This window comes from Armigeres subalbatus, chromosome 1 (assembly GCF_024139115.2).
Source record: "Armigeres subalbatus isolate Guangzhou_Male chromosome 1, GZ_Asu_2, whole genome shotgun sequence".
Taxonomy (NCBI): domain Eukaryota; kingdom Metazoa; phylum Arthropoda; class Insecta; order Diptera; family Culicidae; genus Armigeres; species Armigeres subalbatus.
Window position 1 is genome coordinate 199597069 of NC_085139.1, and position 21956 is coordinate 199619024.

At 42.2% G+C, this 21956-nt stretch overlaps 1 protein-coding gene across 5 annotated transcripts in view; it reads left to right on the forward strand.

Moving 5' to 3' along the window:
• The window catches only part of LOC134205671 (phosphatidylinositol 4,5-bisphosphate 3-kinase catalytic subunit beta isoform), a 136771-nt gene extending 126124 nt beyond the window's left edge, over positions 1 to 10647 (forward strand). For all 5 annotated transcript variants that reach the window (XM_062681168.1, XM_062681167.1, XM_062681171.1 and 2 more), the window contains 4 exons: positions 1000 to 2589; positions 2699 to 3895; positions 9453 to 9572; positions 9650 to 10647. In XM_062681168.1, coding sequence (XP_062537152.1) covers positions 1000 to 2589; positions 2699 to 3895; positions 9453 to 9572; positions 9650 to 9778 — 3036 coding nt within the window. In that variant the 3' untranslated portion in view covers positions 9779 to 10647. The remainder of the gene's footprint in view (positions 1 to 999; positions 2590 to 2698; positions 3896 to 9452; positions 9573 to 9649) is intronic.
• Positions 10648 to 21956: the final 11309 nt, after the last annotated feature.

Here is a 21956-nt window from a genome sequence, read left to right on the forward strand (position 1 = left end):
ACTGATTCATGTTATATTGATGTTATAGATTTTAAGATAGACTTGGTTAAGGGTGAACAAAAATACATTCCAATAAATAAATAAAGGTTAATATATAAATAAATAAAGGTTCCAATAAATAAATAAAGGTTTACAGAATACCGGTGAAATCGATCCGTGGTCGCTGCAAACCGCACCTCATCGTTTCGAACAAACAAAGCTGAGCTCAAAAGACCTTCCTCAAAGAAGGTCTTTCTTTCATATAGTCTATTGGTTGCTCCTCCGTCCGATGTACACGTGAAGCCAGCAGCTTAGGAGAAGCGTGGACGGGCGCGCTGATATCCAATCGCACGGAAGGCGGATTCGCGCCATCTTCTATATTTTTGTTATTTTTTTGCGGTTGTGTTATTGGAGTCGCGGATTTTATTTTGTTAGTCGCGGACTTCGCGGATCTAAATATGATCAGTTTGTAACAGCATTCGCTTTACTTGAAATGGATGCCACACTGCAATTTTGTGTAAAAAAACAAGGTGGCCGTCTTGCCCCATATGACGATTTTGCCCCACATTCCCTAACTATCGATTTCTGCACACAATATTTGTCGCAATCTGTTTTTGTGGCAATCCTCCTTGGAAACCTGTAACAACCGTCTTTCGAAGTTCATATCCAAGGTTGTCGGCAGTCATTTCGAAATCTTATTCTTAAGCAAAACTTATTCAACGGTGACATTTAGAATAAATCTTCAAGCTTTCAGATTCTCTTCAGATAGAATGATGATATTACAACACCAATGGTTTCAAGCCGATACTGTTTCGTCGACAACATTTGAATGCTTCACTTATTGCAATTTTTCAACAACATTTATCAAACATTTTTTGATGGAGCGTATAAAATGAGATCCATTTTCTTATGTTGTTAGCGCATAAAATCATATCGACAAATTATAAGTGTGTTACCTTTCTCCTGTGCTCGAACATCTACATACAATAACCACAATCTTTTATTCTCATTTTTTTCCAGGATGTCTGGGAAGAGGCGGAACGCTACCCCCTGTACTGCCACCTCGGCGACAAGTCGATGTACTTCTTCAGTACGATATCCAGCGCCAACAACAACAGCTACGAGCTGAACGATGAAACCAAACGACTGATCGATATCCAGCCAGTATTCTGCATGTTCCGGTTCGTGGAGAAGCAGGTTTCCGTGAACAACAAGCTTATCAACAACATCACCAACCTGCTGGGGAAGACCCTGTCGGAGAAAACCCTCAAGAACCCGGAGGTGAACGATTTCCGCACCAAAATGAGCTACCTGTGTGAGGACATTGCCAACAAGCGTGCCACCATGAACCGGATGCAGCGGATAGCGTACCAATATCCTCCCAAGTTGGTCAGTAGCCAGCACATACCGGAGGTTGTGAAGAAGCGCATGATCAATGGGGGGGAGTTTTGCGTGGTGGCCAAATGTTCCGACATTGCCGTCACGGTGAAGATTCCGTGCACCGCAACACCCACCGAAGTGATAAAGCGCATTTTAGAGAAGAAGCAAATACTGGCCAATACGCGGAATGAGAACAGTTTCGATTTCATCCTGAAAGTATGCGGTCGGGAGGAGTACCTGTTCGGTGATTACCCGATTATAAACTTCCAGTATGTACAGGACTCGTTGTCTCGCGAAGAAACACCAACATTTGTTCCCAAGTTGCTTCGCAATGTAGATATTTTTGAAGATAATATTTATGAAATTCCGGAAGATATTACTCAACGGACGAACAGTACCGGCAGTCGGCAACCTGCACAAACGTTGCGGAAGGTGAAGTACGTTCCCAGTTGGGACACAGATGGTCCGTTCCAGTGTACGGTGAAAGAGATCACCGCTCTGAATTGTGATGCGAATCGGAACGTGGAGGTTGGCATCACACTTGGGCTGTTTCACGGAGGGAAATCTCTTTGTAAAACGGTGAAAACCGATTTGGTGGCGTTGAATGGTGGACGTGCGGTGTGGAATACGAATGTGGTTTTTGATATTGATGTGAAAAATGTTCCTAGGATGGCGCGGTTATGTTTAGTTATTTATGAATTAGTTAGGACGGCGAAGGGCACCGGTGTAAGGGCGCGTCGTACCAAGGACGGGTTTATGAATCCCATCGCTTGGGTTAATACCATGTTGTATGATTATAAAAATCAGCTGAAATCGGGCCCGGTGACGTTGTACACGTGGACCTACGCAGAAGACTTGCAATCGGAAGATGTTCTGCATCCGCTGGGTACGGTGGAACCGAACCCGCGACGGGATGAGTGTTCCTCGATAATTTTAAGCTTTCACAACTATTATAATGAACACAAGATCGTGGTGTACCCGTCGGAGGAACAGCTAATGGATCATGCCAATAAGATGCGGCGCGTCAATAGGCATCTGAATCGGGACAGTGCGGAGGAGGTTCGGCCCATTAAGGATATTCTGTCGATGTATATGCACAACGATAAGCTCACCGATATGCACGAGCAGGATCGAAATGCGATTTGGGCAAAGCGGAGAGAGTGCATGATGCTGGAACCGGATGGGTTGCCGTGTTTGCTATACTGTGTGGAATGGAACGATCGAAATGAGGTAAGTTTTTTTTAAAGTTGGTAGCTTTCCAGACTACGAGCTTTACCACTTGATGTCCTGTGATTATGTTAATGGTATAGCATCAACTAACATTTTCTTTTTTTTCTAGGTTGCCGAAATGGTATCACTACTGCAAGAGTGGCCAATTCTCAAGGTGGAACGTGCTTTGGAGCTGCTCGACTACGCCTACGCCGATCAGTACGTCCGGCGGTATGCGGTCAAATGTCTGCGAACCATCCAGGACGATGAACTGCTGCTCTACCTGCTGCAACTGGTGCAAGCTATGAAGCACGAATCTTACCTTTACAGCGATCTGGTCGACTTTTTGCTGCAACGATCGCTCAACAACCAGCATATCGGACACTTCTTCTTCTGGCATTTACGATCGGAAATTCAGGTTCCCTCCGTGCAAGTTCGGTTTAGTCTCATTCTGGAAGCGTATTTAAAAGGCAGCCAAGAACATATATCGATACTGCTAAAGCAGATGCAGTGCTTAAGAAAGCTGCAGCAAGGTTCCGAGTTGGTCAAAAAAGGAAACAAAGAGAAGGGAAAGTCATTACTGATGGATTACCTGCAAGATAAACCCGTTGGCGATGCATTGTCCGACGTGATTAGTCCGCTGAATCCAAGCTTCCGGTGTAAAGCGGTTCGCAAAGAGAAGTGCAAGGTTATGGACTCCAAAATGCGACCGTTGTGGATTGTGTATCAAAATTCCGACATCAATGGTGACGATATTAATATGATCTTCAAAAACGGGGATGATCTCCGGCAGGACATGCTGACGCTTCAAATGCTGCGAATCATGGATCGAATATGGAAAAGTCACGGATACGATTTTAGAATGAATCCGTACAGTTGCATAAGCACCGACCGCCGACTGGGAATCATCGAGGTGGTGCTCAACGCTGAAACCATTGCCAACATTCAGAAGGAGAGGGGAATGTTCTCAGCCACATCGCCGTTCAAGAAAGGGTCGCTTTTGACGTGGCTCAAGGAACATAACACGACGGAGGAGATGCTGGCAAAGGCAATACAGGAGTTCACGCTCAGCTGTGCGGGGTACTGTGTTGCGACGTACGTCCTAGGGGTGGCCGATCGGCACTCCGACAACATTATGGTGAAAAAGACTGGTCAGCTGTTCCACATCGATTTTGGCCACATATTGGGTCATTTCAAGGAGAAGTTTGGTTTTCGGCGCGAGAGGGTCCCGTTCGTGCTGACGCATGATTTTGTCTATGTGATCAACAACGGGCGAACCGATCGAGAAGCAAAAGAGTTCCGCCAGTTTCAGCATCTTTGCGAAGAGGTAAGGTTGAATTTTATATTTTAGGCATTTTGTTTTCATTCAATCCGGATTCTAATGCTCGCTAACGGTTGATCAAATCTTCTGCCCATCATTCTCCTTCACAAGTCCTTCAGTCCTAGTTATACTCACTTGCTAATAGTTGTTTCCATAAGCTGAAATTTGCCTCGCTCTCAATTTCTATTTTTTTAAACATTATTCAACACTTTTCCTATGTTTATGTTCTTATTTATTCCTGTGCTTGATAGAACAATTTTGTCTCATGATTGCAATTGGTCGGGCTTCTGCCTTTTCGACGTATTTTGTATCAGGGTATTTGAGTGAGAAGGCAGGCCGAATAAGAAGTGAGAAGTCAGATCTTCATTTCTACTTTTTCTTTTCTCTTTTTGCTTATTTCTTTTTTTCTTCCTTCGTATTTCATATTTCGTTTTTGACGTAAACTACGTCTAACGGGAAGACTCGAATACAGGGGGACAAATGAAAATTTCCAAATTCGAGACCGTCACGAAATCATGTAAGATTTTGAACTTTAATAGCGTCTTTATCTTCCGATGGATTTTTGAGATTTATATATCAATCTACGTGGAAATTCTCTACCAATTTGTCAATTATATTGCAACTTTGGGTTAGGACGTTAAAATAGGGTATCGGATCATTTTGGCAGCACCCTCTTTTCATATCCGCAAGAGTCTCGTTTCGGCCGTCGCCGTTCAGTGCAGTTGGCTTTTGGACTCTGCTTTTTGTGCGGTGTTTCGCACAAAAAGTAAAACAATGGAGCCGGACCATCAGTGGCGGCGGTCGAAACAAAGGTAACAAAAATGCGTTATGTAGTGCATGGTGCATAAAAAGTGATGCAGATAGGGGCATGTTTGTGCAGGCATGAGACGATCAATTGTTATCAATGCCAATGCCCTTACTAGTAATGCAATCATCGCAATTTAATTGCATAAACATGTTTATATTTAAAAACGACTTTGGAAAATGTTGAGCATTTTTTTTGCAAACTGAAAACTAATAAGGCCGTTACACATATTTATTAAAAACTAGCGAAACAAATCCAGCTTTGTCCGGATGTTGAAAATGTCACAATGAACTATTTGCAGCACCGCACTCTTGATCATTTTTCGTCCGTTTGTTTTGTTTTCCTCAACAGCTGACCCAAAATAGTATTCTAATGATTTTTTAAATTTCCCCGTTAAATTCGCCAACTTTTTGTATATACAAACCTTGTGGATCCCAAAACGAAAAAATCTTGCAAATCGATCAAGCCGTTCGCGAGTTAAATCGTCAGGAAGGAAATCTCAACTCATTTTTATGATATAGAAGATTATGGTCTACGCAAGGTCAAGGTCTACTGGCCTCTAATCAGAGAACTAATCAGAGAATAAATCAATTTTAGACGAAATAAAGTTCGTCGGGTCTGCTAGTAAAAAATAAATATAAAAATGTTTAAAAAAATTGAAAAAAAAAACTCCTCGGATTTGTTAAAGAATGTTTTGAAAATTCTCAAAATTTACCTGATTTTTTTTTGTTGCCCCTCAAATTGTTATTTTTAAGCAAAACAATCCGAAGGGGGGGGGGGACTTATTTTAGAAGATGTTTATATCGGCCTAATAATATTTTGTCCAATTAAATGCGCGCCTGAATCAGAAGGATTTAACTTTGATTCAGGAAGTGTTATTACAGGAGTGAATCATGCGGTACTTATTGTACACGACAAAAGCTTCGGAACGCATACGTTCTTGAAACGGGCTAAGTATATGAGTTACAATAGAGTTATCACCTACTTGATCCCTGATTCAAAAGTCTTGCAATGATATTAATAAAATGGTTGCACGAATATTTTATCCATAGTGACACTCAGTGTTGGTAGAATCATACTCAAATCTAAATCATCGAGGTTTCATGCACGAGCTAACTCACCTGCGATTCTGCAGGGGGAGCATCATGCTTGAGTTTCTCGGCCAGAATCGCATCGCTTCGCTCACTCACCGAAAATTGATTTCGTTTTAAAAAGCGTCAAAACGCAATCGAGGCGTATGTTAGCCATTGTTTTAGAAGAAAACAGTTAATTCAATGCATTCAACAATGAAGAACACGTAAATATCATGCAATGATGCAAATTGTGATTCGAATCATGAGCAAATCTCAGGGCCATGATTCTGATGGGATTTGACTCACGCATGGTTTGAATCGCCGATGAGATTTGAGATTTTGAGATTTTACCAACACTTGTGACACTGCCAGACAGTGGGAGTTAGATTGTAATAACACACACACACCCTCTTTTCCCGTCCGCAACGTTTACTACTCGCGCGCATCACCACCAAATTAATTGGGTTTTGGTACATGATTGACATTTTATGATTTCTAGTGATGCACGAAAAACAAGATATTGCTATGATTGGAATGTTTCTGAATAATAAAAGTTGCAAACGGAAAATATTTCTATTGAAATATTTTATCAAATGCTTCAAAACCCAAATTCGGATCCAAGAAAGGCATCATTACCACTGAGGAATAAATTTGGGTTTTCACAGTGAATGTTTTAAACAATTGTCGTATCCAACAATTTTCATATAGTAAGATACGCTGCTTTTGTTCGAAACCAGTGACATAAGTAATCAAATGATTTTTCTAAAAATATTCATGTATGATGGCACTACAATCCTCAATGAACAAACTGTCTTACGTAGTTTACGTTGGGCGGTTGTGTCTTGTACATAACCCTTCTGATTTTTCTTCTTCTCTTTAATTGTTTGCTTGGGTCTTATTTCCTTGTCTCTTCTTTTTTCTTACTACATTAATTTTCTTTCTTAATTATTTATTCTTTTCGTCTTACTGTCTATTTCCTGTTTCCGTATTTCGTCTACTTCCGTCTTCTTTCTCCATTCTGTTTTTCCATTCTTTCTTCTTGATGCTTTCTTCCTTCTATATTTTTCTTCTTCTGCCTCCCTTATTCCTTATAGCTTCTCCCTTCTTCTGTTTTTAATGTTCTCTTTTGTTCTTCCTATTTACTTCTTTCGTTTACCTCCTTTTTTCTCTCGTCTCCTTACTCCCTTCTCATTCATTTTTTTCTCTTTTTTCCTCCTCTTTCTTTCCATTTCTTTCTCCTGCTTCGCTTTTATGTCTTCCGCTTTTCTTCTTGCGTCTCTCTTTTTTTTTATCCATCCTTCTTTTGTACTTCCACCTTCCTCCTTCATTCTTCCTTCTACATTCTACTTTATTCCGCCTACCTTTCTTTTTTTTCTCTTTATTAAAGTGTTTTTTTACCTACCTTTCTCGTTTTTTACTGTTATTCTTTCTTCTCCTTTCTCCCTTTATTTTTCTGCAGTCTTCCTACTTTTTCCATTTCCACCTTTTTTCTTTCTCACTTCTTCCTTCTTTTTTCTTCCTCCTTCCCACTTCTTTCTTCTTCTTCCTACTGCCTTCGTCCGTCTTTTTCCTCTGTCTTCCTCCTTCATACATTCTACTCCAGTTTTTTCTGTCCTCTTTTTACTCCCTTCTTCAATCTTCTGTCTACATTCTACCTTCTTCCGCCTCTCATATTCTTTATATCTCCTTCCTTCTTTCTTTTTTACTGTTCTTCTTTTTTCTTTCTTCATCCTTCTCCTTTTGTTCTCCTTTCTTCCCACTTCTTTCTTTCTGCTTTTCCTTCCTTCTGCCGTCTTTCTTCTTCTGTCTTCCTGCTTCATTAATTCTTCTACCGTTTTTTTCTGCTCTCTTCACCTGCTTCCGCCTCCCCTCTTCCTTATATCTTCTTCCGTCTTTTTTTACTGTTCTTCCTATTCCCTTCCTTCTTCTTCCTCTTTTCTTCCTCCTTCTTGTTTCTACTTCCTTCTTACTTCTTCCGACTTCCATCTTCTCGGCTCATTTTCCCTTTTGTCTTCCTCCTTTCCACTTCTCTCTATCCCTATTTCCTTCTCACTTCTTCCGTCTTCCGTTTCCCCTCTTACTTCTTCATTCATCTGTTTTTATTCATTTTTCCTGCCTCTGTTTTCTGCCTTCTCCATTCAACATTCCTCTTTCTTCCGTCTCACTTTTTTTACTTCTTATTTATCTCGTTTACTTTTTCCTTCGTTCTTCTTTCTTCTTCCATCTCCCTTCTTACTGGTACGAATGTCTTACCTGGTACCCATTCGGGCTAATAATTTGCAATTCAAATTAAACTTATTCATCAAGCTTCCCATAAGGCGTCGATGACCTTTGGAGTCTTCCAAGTTTCTCAAAAAGAGCCTTCCCACCCTCTTGAAATGAAGCTTCGTCCGCTTCTTCAAAAAAGAATTCCGATCCTCTCGAAAAAAAAGCTTCCGAACCTCTTGAAAGGAGGCTTCCAAACCTCTTGAAAGCCGGTTTTCAAGCCTTTTGATGGGAGGTTTCCGAGTCTCTTAAAATAAGGTTTCTGAACATCTAGAAGGTATGCTTCTGAGCCTCTTGAAGTAGGCTTCAGAGCCTCGTGAAAGAAGGCTTCCGAACCTCTTTAAGGGAGGCTTCAGAGTTTCATGAGAGAAGGCTTCCGAGTCTTTTGAAAAAAGGCTTCTTCCTGTTTCTTTCTTCCTTCTACATTCCTTTTTCTTCCGTTTCACTTCTTTTCTTGATGTTTACTTATTCCTTCTCCTTATATCTTACCTGGCACCCATTCGAGCTAATAATTTGCAATTCAAATTAGGCTTATTCAACAAGCTTCCCATAAGACTTCCATGACCTTTGGAGGCTTCCAAGCTTCTTGAAAGTAAGCTTCCGAAAGGAGCTTTCCGAACCTCCTGAAGGTAGACTTTAGAGCCTCTTGAAAGGAAGCTTCGTCATCTTCTTCAAAAAACGAATTTCGATCCTCTCGAAAAAAGGCTTCCGAACCTCGTGATAGGAGGCTTCCGAACGTCTTGAAAGCAGGTTTCCAAATCTTTTGATAGGAGGTTTCCGAACATCTTGAACGTACGCTTCCGAACCTCTTGAAAGGAGGCATCCGTAACTCTTGAAAAGAAGCTTTCGAGCCTCTTGAAAGGAGGCTTCCGAACTCTTAAAATGTGGTGTGCGAGCTTCTTGAAAGGAGGCTTCGGAGACTTTCAAGAGGAGGTTTGCGAGTCTCTTGAAAGAAGGCAGCCGAGCCTTTTGAAAAAGGTTTCGGAGCCTTCCAAAAGAAAGCTTAAGAGTTTCTTGAAAAAAAAAAAGACAAATCTTTATCAACGACGCTACTGAGCTTTTCGGAAAAAGCCTTCATGCCTATCGAATAGAGGTTTGCAAACCTCTAAATTCTTGATTTTTATCAAACTTTTTATCCTTTTGATCTTTTGTTCCACAACCCTTCATACACTATGCTGATTGTAGTGGGCAGGATTCAATAGGTTTTGATTTACTAATCGCCATACATATTATGTACAATAGGTACGAAGCTTTGGAATTTTAAAATACATAATTATCAAAACTGTATGAATAAGTTTTATTGGAATTGTAATAGATCCGCCATTACGCATAGGTACCCGAAGGCGTAATCACAATTAAACTCAAGCAGAAAAGAATTTATGTGAACCTAACAAATATCTACTCAACATTACTTCCACAGGCATTTTTAATCCTACGAAAGCACGGATGTCTCATCCTATCACTGTTTGCCATGATGATCTCGACCGGTCTACCCGAGCTGTCGTCGGAGAAAGATCTCAACTACCTGCGGGAAACTCTGGTAAGTAGCGCCTCTTCCCGTCGCCCTTTTTCCTTGCAGATTAACTCAAAATCATTTGCATTCCCACACACACACAGGTTCTCGATCTGCCGGAGGAGGACGCGCGTACCCACTTCAAGTCCAAATTCAGCGAAGCCCTCGCCAACTCGTGGAAAACGTCCCTCAACTGGGCCTCGCACAACTTCTCCAAAAACAACAAACAGTGACAGTTGCGTAACAATCTCACAATGTAAAATAATGTTGTCTAGCAGTGCTGCAGTGGTCTAACTTCTGGAAGTTGAGAACAGGACGTCGACCGTTCTGGACGTAACTCTTGCGTTAAATTACATTTTGTTATCAAACGTTTACGCTAATACGAATCATGTTAGAATCTTCTAGTCGATACGGTTCGAATTGTATCTTCAATGATTAAAACAATACTTCTTATTTTCTATTTAACACTATTTACAGATATGTTCGTCCATTTCTAATCAAATGTCTAACATCATGCGAGATGTAATGTTTTGAATAAATAGCTTTTATGGAATATTAGTTTCAGTGACACTAGACTCATTTAGGTATACGTTTGAATGAGTTATGTATTTATACGACACGGATGTTGACTAGATACCCATGGTCAGATTTCAAAACTTAAGAAAAAAAATTTGCTTCAGGCGTTAATTAGTTGTGTCAACTTTTAATGATGAGTCCACTTTAAAGGCAAAATTGAGGCAATAAATGTCTCATGAGAATATGTCTTAGAATTGTCCATAGCTTCTGTGAGTACTCATTATTTGTAAGAAATGGATTTCGGGATTTCTTTAAAAATTGAGGGGTTGATATGGTCATTTTAGCTGGACAATAGATTGAAAATTGTCTACATCACACTGAAAGAATAAAACCAATTTCTCATCATAGATTTATCACAAAGTTATTTCGACACAAGAGGGGCTAGATCAAAAATGCAGGCACGTTGTTTCTATAGTGTACAGTTTAAACATTTGTGCATAAGCAATTCGCATCTTAAGTAGTTAATTTTAAAGTTTCTGTTGTTCTTTCATTATTAAGGTAAATAAAACCAAAATTAGAACCACAATTCATAAATGAGATAAATCTGAGGGTTACTAAAGCGACCTTCTGTGTACATACATTTAAATAATAAAATAAATTAATAAATAATATCAAAGCGGAATAATCTATACAAGTTAGACCCTTGCTGCCCTAACATTGATAAATAAAAATATCCAATTACTGATAAGAGAAAGAGGGAGAGAGAGAAATAAAGATATTACTCCAAATAAACAAGCAGGAAGCTGCAAAACGACTGATAGAACAAAACGCTATTAAAGCCTAGCCTAAATGTAAATTATTAAATAAAATAATAACATTATATTGACTGTCATAGTGTATAATAGTGTAGTCCTCGAAAAGTTAATAACTGAAATCTAGGCGTTCTAGTTTGCTACTAATTAAAAAAAAGTGGTTTGAGAATAGAATAACCTAAGTAAATCAATTTTATAGCAGTACAGTGTATCTATAACTAGACCTAGGACGATTAGACAACACGGAGTCAGAACAAACTTAGGGTTTAAGTCAGTAGAGCTCGAAAAATGAATGAATACGTTGAAAAAAAGGCAAACATTTTTATTACTGGAATTAGAAATTGAGAAACCTTTCGTTCTGTTATTCGCCCGCGCTAGAAAAGTTATATTTCCAACAGCTATGTGCCTTTCTTGGCCCAGCACACTTGTATTGCAGGTTGCCACCCTCAGACACTAATAGGTGCTGAAGTGTAAGACTCGTCCTGGCAGGATATGCCTGCCCGGGAAAAACCTACTAAAGAAATACCTTGAGCTTCAGCCTATGTCTTTGTACCTTCTTTTTTCTGGCTAGTGTCATTCCGTTTGAGTTTTTTGGCTTCTCTCTTGGACGCTACTTTCTAGATACAGTAACCATTCGCTAACTGGGCGCTCTTTAACTGGGCTGCTTTTTAACTGGGCGTTCGCTAACTGGGCTACAGCCCAGTTAAAAAGCAGACAACCGTCAAAAATAGACGTCAAAAGTAGTTTGACATTTCATTGTCAATGCTAGCAAGGGGCATGCAAAAGGGAGACGAGTGAATATAATTGATTCTCGAGTAACATGATAATCGAGCGTAAACCAATTATTATTTTTATTCAGAAAACAAAACAATAATTAGGGTCGCAAAATAATGTTCAGGAATGTGGAAGACCTTTTAAAAATTAACTTCTTGCCCGAAAGCAGAGTAATTCACTATGGCATCGAAATCAATCGCACCCATTTCAATATCTACCGTTAAAATCTGTTAATCTGTAAAAAGTACCCTCATAATAAACCCGGATCAGTTGAGTCAATAATCTCGGTAGTTGAAATTTGCGAGAATTTGTGAACATAGCCACAACTAAAATTCAGAATGTGAACCATTCCACCATTGTGAACCATTTAAAGTTCAGCAGTTTGATGGTTATTTCTCTGTGGTTATAAATGACATTTTCAATACCCCTAAAATGTCCAATTGCTGCTTACATTTTTAAAATTGCTGCCAAACAATAATGCATGACTTAAAGCTAGTACGCTGCTGAAAAGTACTTTGCAAATAGATAGGATACGGAATGGTCACGGAATGATTCCGCTACTGAAATTCCATGAGCAGTACGGAGCTGACAAGTAGAGAAAATTTCGTAACGCTAATAACGCTAAAATGCTGGGTAAGCTAAATGGAGCTATCATTTTTCCTTACCAAAAAATATTCCGTACCATTATTCCGTACGGAAAAGTAACATTTTTCCCATACTGAATCAGCTGTCAAATTTACTTTGGTAATTTGATCTAATTTTCCGTAGACCCATTCCGTAAGAGCAGCGTACTAGGCTTTAGCTAGTTGTTTGAATAAAATCAAGACTATCTTGTACAAATGAATAATTTTAAAGCAACACAACAAACAAGTTGTGTTGTTTGCATTTTGTAAGATTCGCCCAATTGGCAAATTACTCGTGTTGCATATTTTTATTGTTTTTAAAAAGCAATTCAAAACATTGCATCGACATCACCCTCGGTGTCCATCAGCGTTTGACAGGTCAGCCCAGTTAGCGAGCAGCATTCGCTAACTGGGCTGTGCTCTTAGCCCAGTTAGCGAACGGTTACTGTAATCCTTTTTGTTTGTTCAATCCTACTCCGACGGGGAGTTCCCCAACGTTGATATAGTTCCCCCGCAACCGACGAATCGCAATAGTGGTCAGAGTCGATGTTAGCGCCGCGATATGTCCAGACGTTGTTAATGTCGGAGAAGTGCCGTCCATCAATCAGAACGTGGTCGATTCGTGATTCTGTCTGCAGTGGTGATCTCCAGGTGTACCGATACGAAAGGCTGTGTTGGAAGTAGGTGCTGCGGATGGGCATATTATTGAAGGCGGCGAAATCAATAAGTCATAGACCATTTTTATAATTAGGAAAGCTTTGATCACCGCGTGACTTTATCGAAATTAATTTATTGGCTTTTTTCGGTGATAATTATACTACTCTTGGGGGCCCTCCTTAGCCGTGCGGTAAGACTCGCGGCTACAAAGCAAGACCATGCTGAGGGTGGCTGGGTTCGATTCCCGGTGCTGGTCTAGGCAATTTTCGGATTGGAAATTGTCTCGACTTCCCTGGGCATAAAAGTATCATCGTGTTAGCCTCATGATATACGAATGCAAAAATGGTAACCTGGCTGGTAACCTCGCAGTTAATAACTGTGGAAGTGCTTAATGAACACTAAGCTACGAGGCGGCTCTGTCCCAGTGTGGGGATGTAATGCCAATAAGAAGAAGAAGAAGAATTATACTACTCAAAGCGAAAGGGAGTAGATGAAAGTAATGAAGATACAGATTCGATTGACACCGCAAGCGAGCGGCAAGTGTGAATTGAATAGAAACTGAAGATTAGCAGAGGGCCATATGAGAGAACAAACATTGTTAAAATCGCTGTTATTCTGCCTAACGTCCACCCAGGAACGGCTTGGATAGTGACGTGGTGATCACTGTACCAAGACAGGCAAAATAACAGCGATTTCAACCTGCTAAAGTGCTGTTCGGCAAGCGTAAACAGTTCTATTGATTCGTGGCATATTTTCAGAGATTCATACAAGAGCGCGCTAAATCTTGAAATCGCTGTTATTTTGCCTGTCTTGGTACAGTGATCACCACGTCACTATCCAAGCCGTTCCTGGGTGGACGTTAGGCAGAATAACAGCGATTTCAACAATGTTTGTTCTCTCATATGGCCCTCTGCTAATCTTCAGTTTCTATTCATTTCACACTTGCCGCTCGCTTGCGGTGTCAATCGAATCTGTATCTTCATTACTTTCATCTACTCCCTTTCGCTTTGAGTAGTATAATTATCACCGAAAAAAGCCAATAAATTAATTTCGATCGGCCATTTTTGTTCGTCAGCCGGTGGGCGCTGTACTTTCCACCACGTAGACCGAATTTTCACATTTTAAACCCCCCCTCCTCCCTAGTAGACTCGTAGACTTTTCCAACCCCCTTGAAGTCTACGTTGACTTTTTCAAATTTCATATCAACTAAATATCATATCGGGATCAGTACAAAAGGCCGAATCACAAAAGGCCGAACCACAGAAGGCCGAATCACAAAAGGCCGAAAATGTTTTAGCATACCACAAAAGGCCGAAAACCCAGAAGGCCGAACCACGAAAGGCCGAATCTCAAAAGGCCGAATAACACAAAATACCGAATCATTACAAAGAGTTTCAATCTTTCAATTAAGAGAACTGGAATATTGACAAATTTACGTTTACTTATATTATGCTGCCCTATTAAGAAAAACTTGTCCACGTGTTTTGCAACTACTAGCAGCGATCTTAATCAATCTTATTCAGTTGAGGTATTTAACGTCAGTTCAACGTCGAAGCTCAATCTTTCAATTGAAAGAAGTTGTATGACGGTGTTTACAGAGTCAATTTGATTCCTTATATATTGCATAATAGATCAATCTTCATTGCAGTAATGAAAGCATGAACATACGGATAAATATTATCACTTTAAAGTAACGGAGTAATCCAAGAGCTCTCTTTTTCTTCCTTTGCTGACGTAGTAATCATTATCAGTAGTATTGGGAAAAGTTAAATTCCCAAATCTAATGCAAGAGCCTGAGTTAAATTCCACCGGATTCATGGCTCACAGAATCGAATTGCCGATTTGCATCAATGTAGGAGTTGTGCGCTTCATGATGCATGGTTGAGCATTGTGCTAATGATGCGCACTACTCATGATCTAATTGCGACATCAGAAGCTAAACAAAATAGACTTTTTTCAATTATTATGCCTTTGACCAAAAGCTGTATAACTTGCAGTAACGCGGTGTTCCTCAATGCATATCATTTTCTCCAAATTTAAAAGAAACTGACTTCACAAGACTTCACTGAGAAATCACAAAATAATCCGAATATTCTAAATTATATTAAGTATTTGAATAAAGTCTGAATAAATCGACAGACCAACAAAGTGGACCGGAGCGAGCGCGCGCGCTCCGGTCCACTTTGTTGGTCTGCCGATTTTATTCGGCCTTTTGTGGTTTCGGCCTTTTGTGATTCGGCCTTATGTGATTTCGGCCTTTTGTGGTTTCGGCCTTTTGTGCATTCGGCCTTTTTTGCTTTCGGCCTTTTGTAATTCGGCCATTCGTGATTCGGCCTTTTGTGATTCGGCCTTTCGTAGTAGACCCATCATATCATATGATTCATATGTTTTGTCGAAGTCAACTAGTGGACATTCCGGTGGATTCAATTTCTTCTAGAGGTAAATGTGGAGCTTATTATTATCTTTATTGAATACATTTATGGCTAGTGTAACAATTTTCACTAATTCTAACATTGATCACGGAAAACAGGGACAAAATATTGTAATTCAGTTTCCTTCAATTTGCAACGGTCATTTCACATCGTCGCGCATGGGTACGGGGCAGTCGATATATGCGCGTAGCGCACCAGTGCGCTCTGCGATGAAGAGCGATCAAAATGAAATCGATTGATGAGCGGGAAAGAGCTGGAAAACGGCGTGAGTGGACAGTTGATGTTAACTCCTGATTTGAGAAGAATCTAGAAAAAAAGCAAATCGACAGTGAAGAGGTTTTTTTGATACCCGGTAGCTCGCAGTATCGTTTTTTTTTAATGATCCGGTTGCGAAAGGTGGATTAAAAACCCGTCAGTGAGTTGACGAATGGATCCGAGTCGTGTTTCGTGACATTTTTCTGCAATCCATCACCCGGTTTATCGGGCTGATAACCGATATCCAAGTGTATTTGGCTGGCCATCGAAACGCCGTAGCCGCCGCAAGCCGTCCCACTAGACCGTTGCCACAAACCCTGAAGTCAAAGACACTACTGTCGTATCTCTTCGGCCGAATAACACTTTTTGTGGCTTGAGCCACACAAACTGAACACATCCGATCGCTTTAAAGTTCGTCAACAAACTGAAGATCATCTTGAGGATGAATTCTCATCTCGCGTGATTCAAACAGAATGTTCCACACTCACATATGCATGATCTCGCTCTTGCTAAGCCAAATTCAACAATGTGACACAAATACATCAGTCTTTGTATCAACTCCATATGCATCATAAGTAAGCATGCAACTTCCCACTTAAACATACGCATGTAGGCGCACACCTACGTTTCGTATCATTTATCTTTTTTTATCCAATGTATTATTAATTTCACTAATTCGAATTACCGAATTAACTCTTGTTAATAAGTACTCAAATCATTCACTCACCATAGACTCTACAACTACGTCCGCCACCGACGAGCTGACTGGATTCCACGAGCCTCGAACCAGACGATCTCCAACGAAGCCGCCATTCTGTTTCCCGAAAGACGCTATCATAGCGCACCTCCGCTGAGATCAATTCCGTGACGTTCACCGTGACAGCCCCGGAGGTATTCAACGGTCATCAAGCCGACGATCGGCCCTTGGGGCCACTACCACGTTCTCCCGGCACCACCCGGTCCGAAGCTCAGGTCCATGGTAGTAATAATGGTAGCAAAAGACGCCATCGTTTAAAACAAATCCTGAAGGAAGAAAAAGCAGAACATGAATTTATTATCCATTACGATATGGATCCAGAGATTGATTTACAAGCATGTAAGAAAATTTTTGCTGAACTACAGATAATTTTGAAATCTAATCCTGTAGCGCGGGTACACTTTTGTAAGTCCCGCTTATTACTAGCGGTGATCACGAATCACGCAGTTGGTAAGCTCCAAACTCAAGGCAATGAAGATTTTAACAGAGTACTCGAACTGTTTTCAGAGTACTTCTTGACTGAAGATCAGTTCTTCACCACCGAATCTGGTTCCGAGTCAGATGAGCCGGGAGAAGAAGCGGCGGGAGGGAGCAACACACCTGCGCCGACCGCTTCGCGACCGGTGTATACCGGAACTATTCCCAAGCAACCGGATATGTCGAACTTTGTCACTAAAGATGATTTTAGTAAAGCGATGACAGATATTGGGAGTCTACTCAGGGCAATGTCATCTCAGTTGAATGGGTTAAGGGAGGAAATTCGGAAACCTCCTACTCCGGCACCCCGATTATCGCTGAACAGGACCAACCCTTTTTTGGTAGAGGACATTCCAACCACCCAAGTGGGTTCTTCGAAAACATCGATAGATCCCAAACTTGCAAGCTCGACAAGGCCAATGCCGGGTACTATCCCTCTCCAGCCAAGGGGCGGGTCCTTGATTGATTCCATTAAATTTGTTGCAACTTTGATGGCTCCGTCAGCGGTGTACCGAGTTCATGGGTGCCCCATGGGTGCGAGCACATCGGTTTTACCTACTGATGCAGTTCAAGGTAGCCTGCCGTACCCCCGTCAAAACACATCGACGGCAAATTCAAATGACTCATACTGTCGGATTATCGATAATTTTTCGTTCAGTCCGCTAGATATGGGAGGTAAAATTCCAAACACACGTACACACCCTTCAAGCATTCAATATGCTCAGTGTGTGTCATCATCCATGCCACCAACCGAATCGTGTGCGATACCAACACAAGTTGCGCCAGTGATCCCTCCTATCATTCCCGCAGCATTGTCATCGTCGGCCACCTCCATCAACGATTTTACCACGAAAGATGATGCCATGCACCAGTGCGCTACGTAGAAACTGGGTGCCGAGTGGGTTAACAGATCCACTGAACTAATGAAGAGCGATCAAAATGAAATCGATTGATGAGTTTTGGAAAATAAAGAAATATTCGGGTACTTATCATGGTTTGGAACTCAATGAGTTCCTCAGCCATGTCCAGCAGTTGGCTATTCCGGAACATGCCACAGTAGCCGACTTATTTGATTCGGCCATCCATCTCCTCGATGGACCAGCCCTAGGTTGGTACACCGCCCGAAAGAATCAACAGTCTCTGATAGATTGGCATCACCTCAAAGATGAATTGAAAAGATAATTTCGTCATCCTGACCTGGATTCGGTTCTCAAAACGAAAATTTATCAGACTCGTCAACAGAAAGGAGAGTCCTTCCAACAATATTATCTTCAAATGAGCAAGCTTTTCCAAGCCATGAGCATTCCACTGTCTGACCTTGAGAAAGTAGAGGTCTTGAAGACAAATCTACGCTATGATGGTCGGAAAGCTTTGATAGGAAAGCGAATCACCACACTCCAAGGGCTGATGTCTATCGGGAAAGATCTCGACGCCACCGACTTCTCAGCCTTCTCCAAAGTATTTGGTACGCCTAAACGAGATACTTGTGCGATTAATAACGCTGGTGGAACGTCTTTATTTTCACGTACATTCTACAATCGGAACAACGAGAGTGATTCGGCTAGGAATCAGCATATGCAGATGAAACCTAAATCTCCTCAGAATAATCTCAGAACGGAAAACAAGTCCCTACCCAAACCCAATTTGCCGGAAAAGTGGGGAAATATCCAAAGAACCGAAACCGGGATGTAGCAAATCCAGTTTTCTGACTCGTCTAGTGGCCAAATGTACACTCCCAAGTGAATTCGAGTGTTTCAATTGCGGGGATGAGCATGAGCTGGCAAAATTCCCTGTTCCACGGAGAGTATTCTGTAGGAGGTGTGCCTTAAAAGGCTTCACAATGGAGAACTGCCCATTCTGCCCAAAAAACTCGCAGGGGAAGCCCTAAAGCCGCAGGGACTAAGCCCTAAAGCCGCCAAGGGAAATCTCATCGAACACGTGGTTACCCGATTTATATAGTGTATAAGAGTGTCGATTGGACGACACCAATGAAGGTGAGATATCCAAATCCACAAGATAACCTCGAATCAAATGACCGATAACCGACCCCACGCTAAACTCAAAATTTTTGATCTTTCTGTAAATGCGCTTCTCGACTGCGGAAGTAATTTATCGTTTATTAGTTCACGCATCTTTGAAAAACTGAGGAACGTCTGCCTCCGAGAGCCGTTTCACAAAGTGGAACTAGTGGCCCCACTTGACAAAAGATTGCATTTGCGGGATGGATTTTTGGCAACTTTTCCGAATAAACCTATCCTTGGCTACTATTTCAGAAGGGAGCGGGGAGATCGAATGCGGTCCTGTCCCAACGGAGCAAATCTTAACAGAGGAACAGTTAAAGAAGCTGTCCGAAATCAAGAGGTTGTTTAAGGTGGCTGAAGCTGAGACCCTCGAGACCACTTCACTCTGTGAGCAAAAAATTGTGCTTAAGGAAGAATACAAAAATAGTAAGCCTAACAGGTCTTCCCTACCCGATTGCTCAAAAAATCCAGCAGTTTATTTGCGGAGATCGATCGATTACTCGACCGAGGCATTATCGAGGAATGGAACTCCGATTGGTTGTTGAATATTGTACCAATAAAAAAAAGCGTCGGGGGCGATACGTTTGTGCCTCGATGCTCACAAATTAAATGAGAGGACCGTCCGTGATGCCTATCCCCTTCCGCATCCTGGACAAATTCTCGGACGCCTACCGCGAGCCAATTACCTTTCAACCATAGACCTCACTGAGGCATTTTTACAGATCCCGTTGGCTCGGCAATCCCGAAAATTTTGTTCGTTCAGTGTGCAAGGGAAGGTTCCTAGTTCCAGTTCACCCGCCCACCATTCGGTTTAATCAACAGTCAAGCCACGCTGTCTCGGTTGATGAACCGAGTGTTAGGCCAGGGTGCACTGGAACCGAATGTCTTCGTATACTTAGACGACATCGTCATAGTATCCGACTGTATTAGACTGCCGTCGTGTGATGCCGCTTTTTTTTCGGCGATGTTCGTCTGAAGTCAGAGCTCTTATTAAATTAGATCTATCTCACGCTCCGGTCACTACTGGAGATCTCTACCATTACCTCAGTATGCCCCGGCGTGTGTCGACGCGGTGCGAGAAAGTAATGTCGTGTTCAACGGTCGTGTAATATTGTGGAAAGTATGTGTTTGGTTTATTTTTGAATTAATTAGGGCTCCGCTGCGAGAGCTCCGGATGAGTTATTTGTTTTGAGGAGGCCGACAACTGTTGCCTGTTTCTTTGTATATATCCAATCCGGTCGTAGCAGACAACCAATGTAGGCAGCTCCTCGGTTAGATTGTAAGTGATGTTATGCATGTCTATTGTTAGAGGTCACTGATTTCGTTCAAATGATGTTTTGTTTTGGTTTTTTGTTGAGTATATTAGCCTAAAGTTAGAAATTTGAACCAAGAAAATAAAATATTGTATACGCTTTCATCAACTCCGACCAGTGGGGGATATGTTACCGGCGGGTAACAATTTTCACTAATTCTAAAACAATGATCACGGAAAATAGGGACAAATATTGTTATTCAGTTTCCTTCGATTTGCAACGGTCATTTCATATCGTCGCTCCATATCAAGCTCCAACCCACGCTGCCAGTCTGCCCCGGAGGTATTCAGCGGTCATCAAGCCGACGATCGGCCCTTGGGGCCACTACCACGTTCTCCCGGCACCACCCGGTCCGAAGCTCAGGTCCATGGTAGTAATAACCGTCATCGCCGTAATCCAACGTGGCCGCCACCATCGCCTTTGTTTCGAGAAGTCCACGCACCGTCCCTTCCTCGCCGCCGATTGGCCCGGTGAAATAATCTCTCGAAGTTCTTGCCTGTCCGTGCAGTTTGGAGCGTCCCCGCAATCGGACGATCGCTATCCTCGTCGTCGCTATTCCGTCACCGATCCGTTCCAAGAAGCCACCCTTTCGACAGTCCTGTGTGTGGAGCCCAATAAAGCGCTGTTTGACCGTAAGTAATACGTACGATATAGGTTTCCGTGATCCGAAATCTCCCCAGCGTCCGTACGCCCTGAGACCCGGAATCCAAAAGAGGTCTTGAGCACCCGTCCCAAATACTGCCGTTGGCTCTAGACCAGCAGTCTGGGGTTTGCTGCCGGTTTCCCTCCGAACCCGAGCTTTTAGGTTCCGGGGTCAAAAGTACCCGAGCAGCACAAGTCAGACGAAAATGGTTGCAGCTACTTTATTGTGACTGAATCTGGTGACATATGAGTTACAGTAACCTATGTGGAACTTGTGTGCTGCTAGGGTAGGTTTCATAGTGTGGTTCTAATCATAGAAGTTGAATAGCAGACACGGAAGACCATCACCTTGCCGTAACCCTCTGCGTGTTTCGAAGGGACTCGAGAATGTCCATAAAACTCGAACTGCGCCGGAAGTCGCATGTCCTGCGCGCGTGCTCCTAGGTTCATTACCATACCGCCACCGTTGTCTGCCATATCGCCATTCAGATGCTCTTTGTATTGCTGTCGCCACCTTTGGATCACCTCACGCTCGTTTGTAAGAAGGTTCCCGTTTATGTCCTTACACATATCGGGCTGTGGCACGTGGCCCTTACATGAACGGTTCAACTTCTCATCGAACTTTCGTGCGTTATTAGCGCGGTACAGTTGCTCCGTCTCTTCACGGTCTCGATCTTCCTGCTGGCGCTTTTTCTTCCGGAAAATCGAGTTTCGTCTGTTCCGCGCCCGTTTGTATCGTGCCTCGTTCGCCCTCGTGTGGTGTTGCAGCAATCTCGCCCATGCTGCATTCTTCTCCTCAACTAACTGCTTACATTCGCCGTCATACTAGTCGTTTCTCTGATCCGGGGCCACCGTGCCTAGTGCAGCGGTTGCGGTGCTTAAAATGGAGGATCGAATATCTCTCCAGCCATCTTCAAAAGACGGTGCGCCTAGCTGCGCTTCCGTTCCCTTTCAGCTGCTGCGCGTAGTCTCGGGCTAGTCTACCGTCTTGTAGCCGCCCAATGTTTAGCCGCGGCGGACGACTTCGACACGTGTTGTACACCGTCGAGAGTATTGAGCACATACATACTGCAACGAGGTAGTGGTCGGATTCAATATTCGCACTGCGGTAAGTGCGTACGTTCGTGATGTC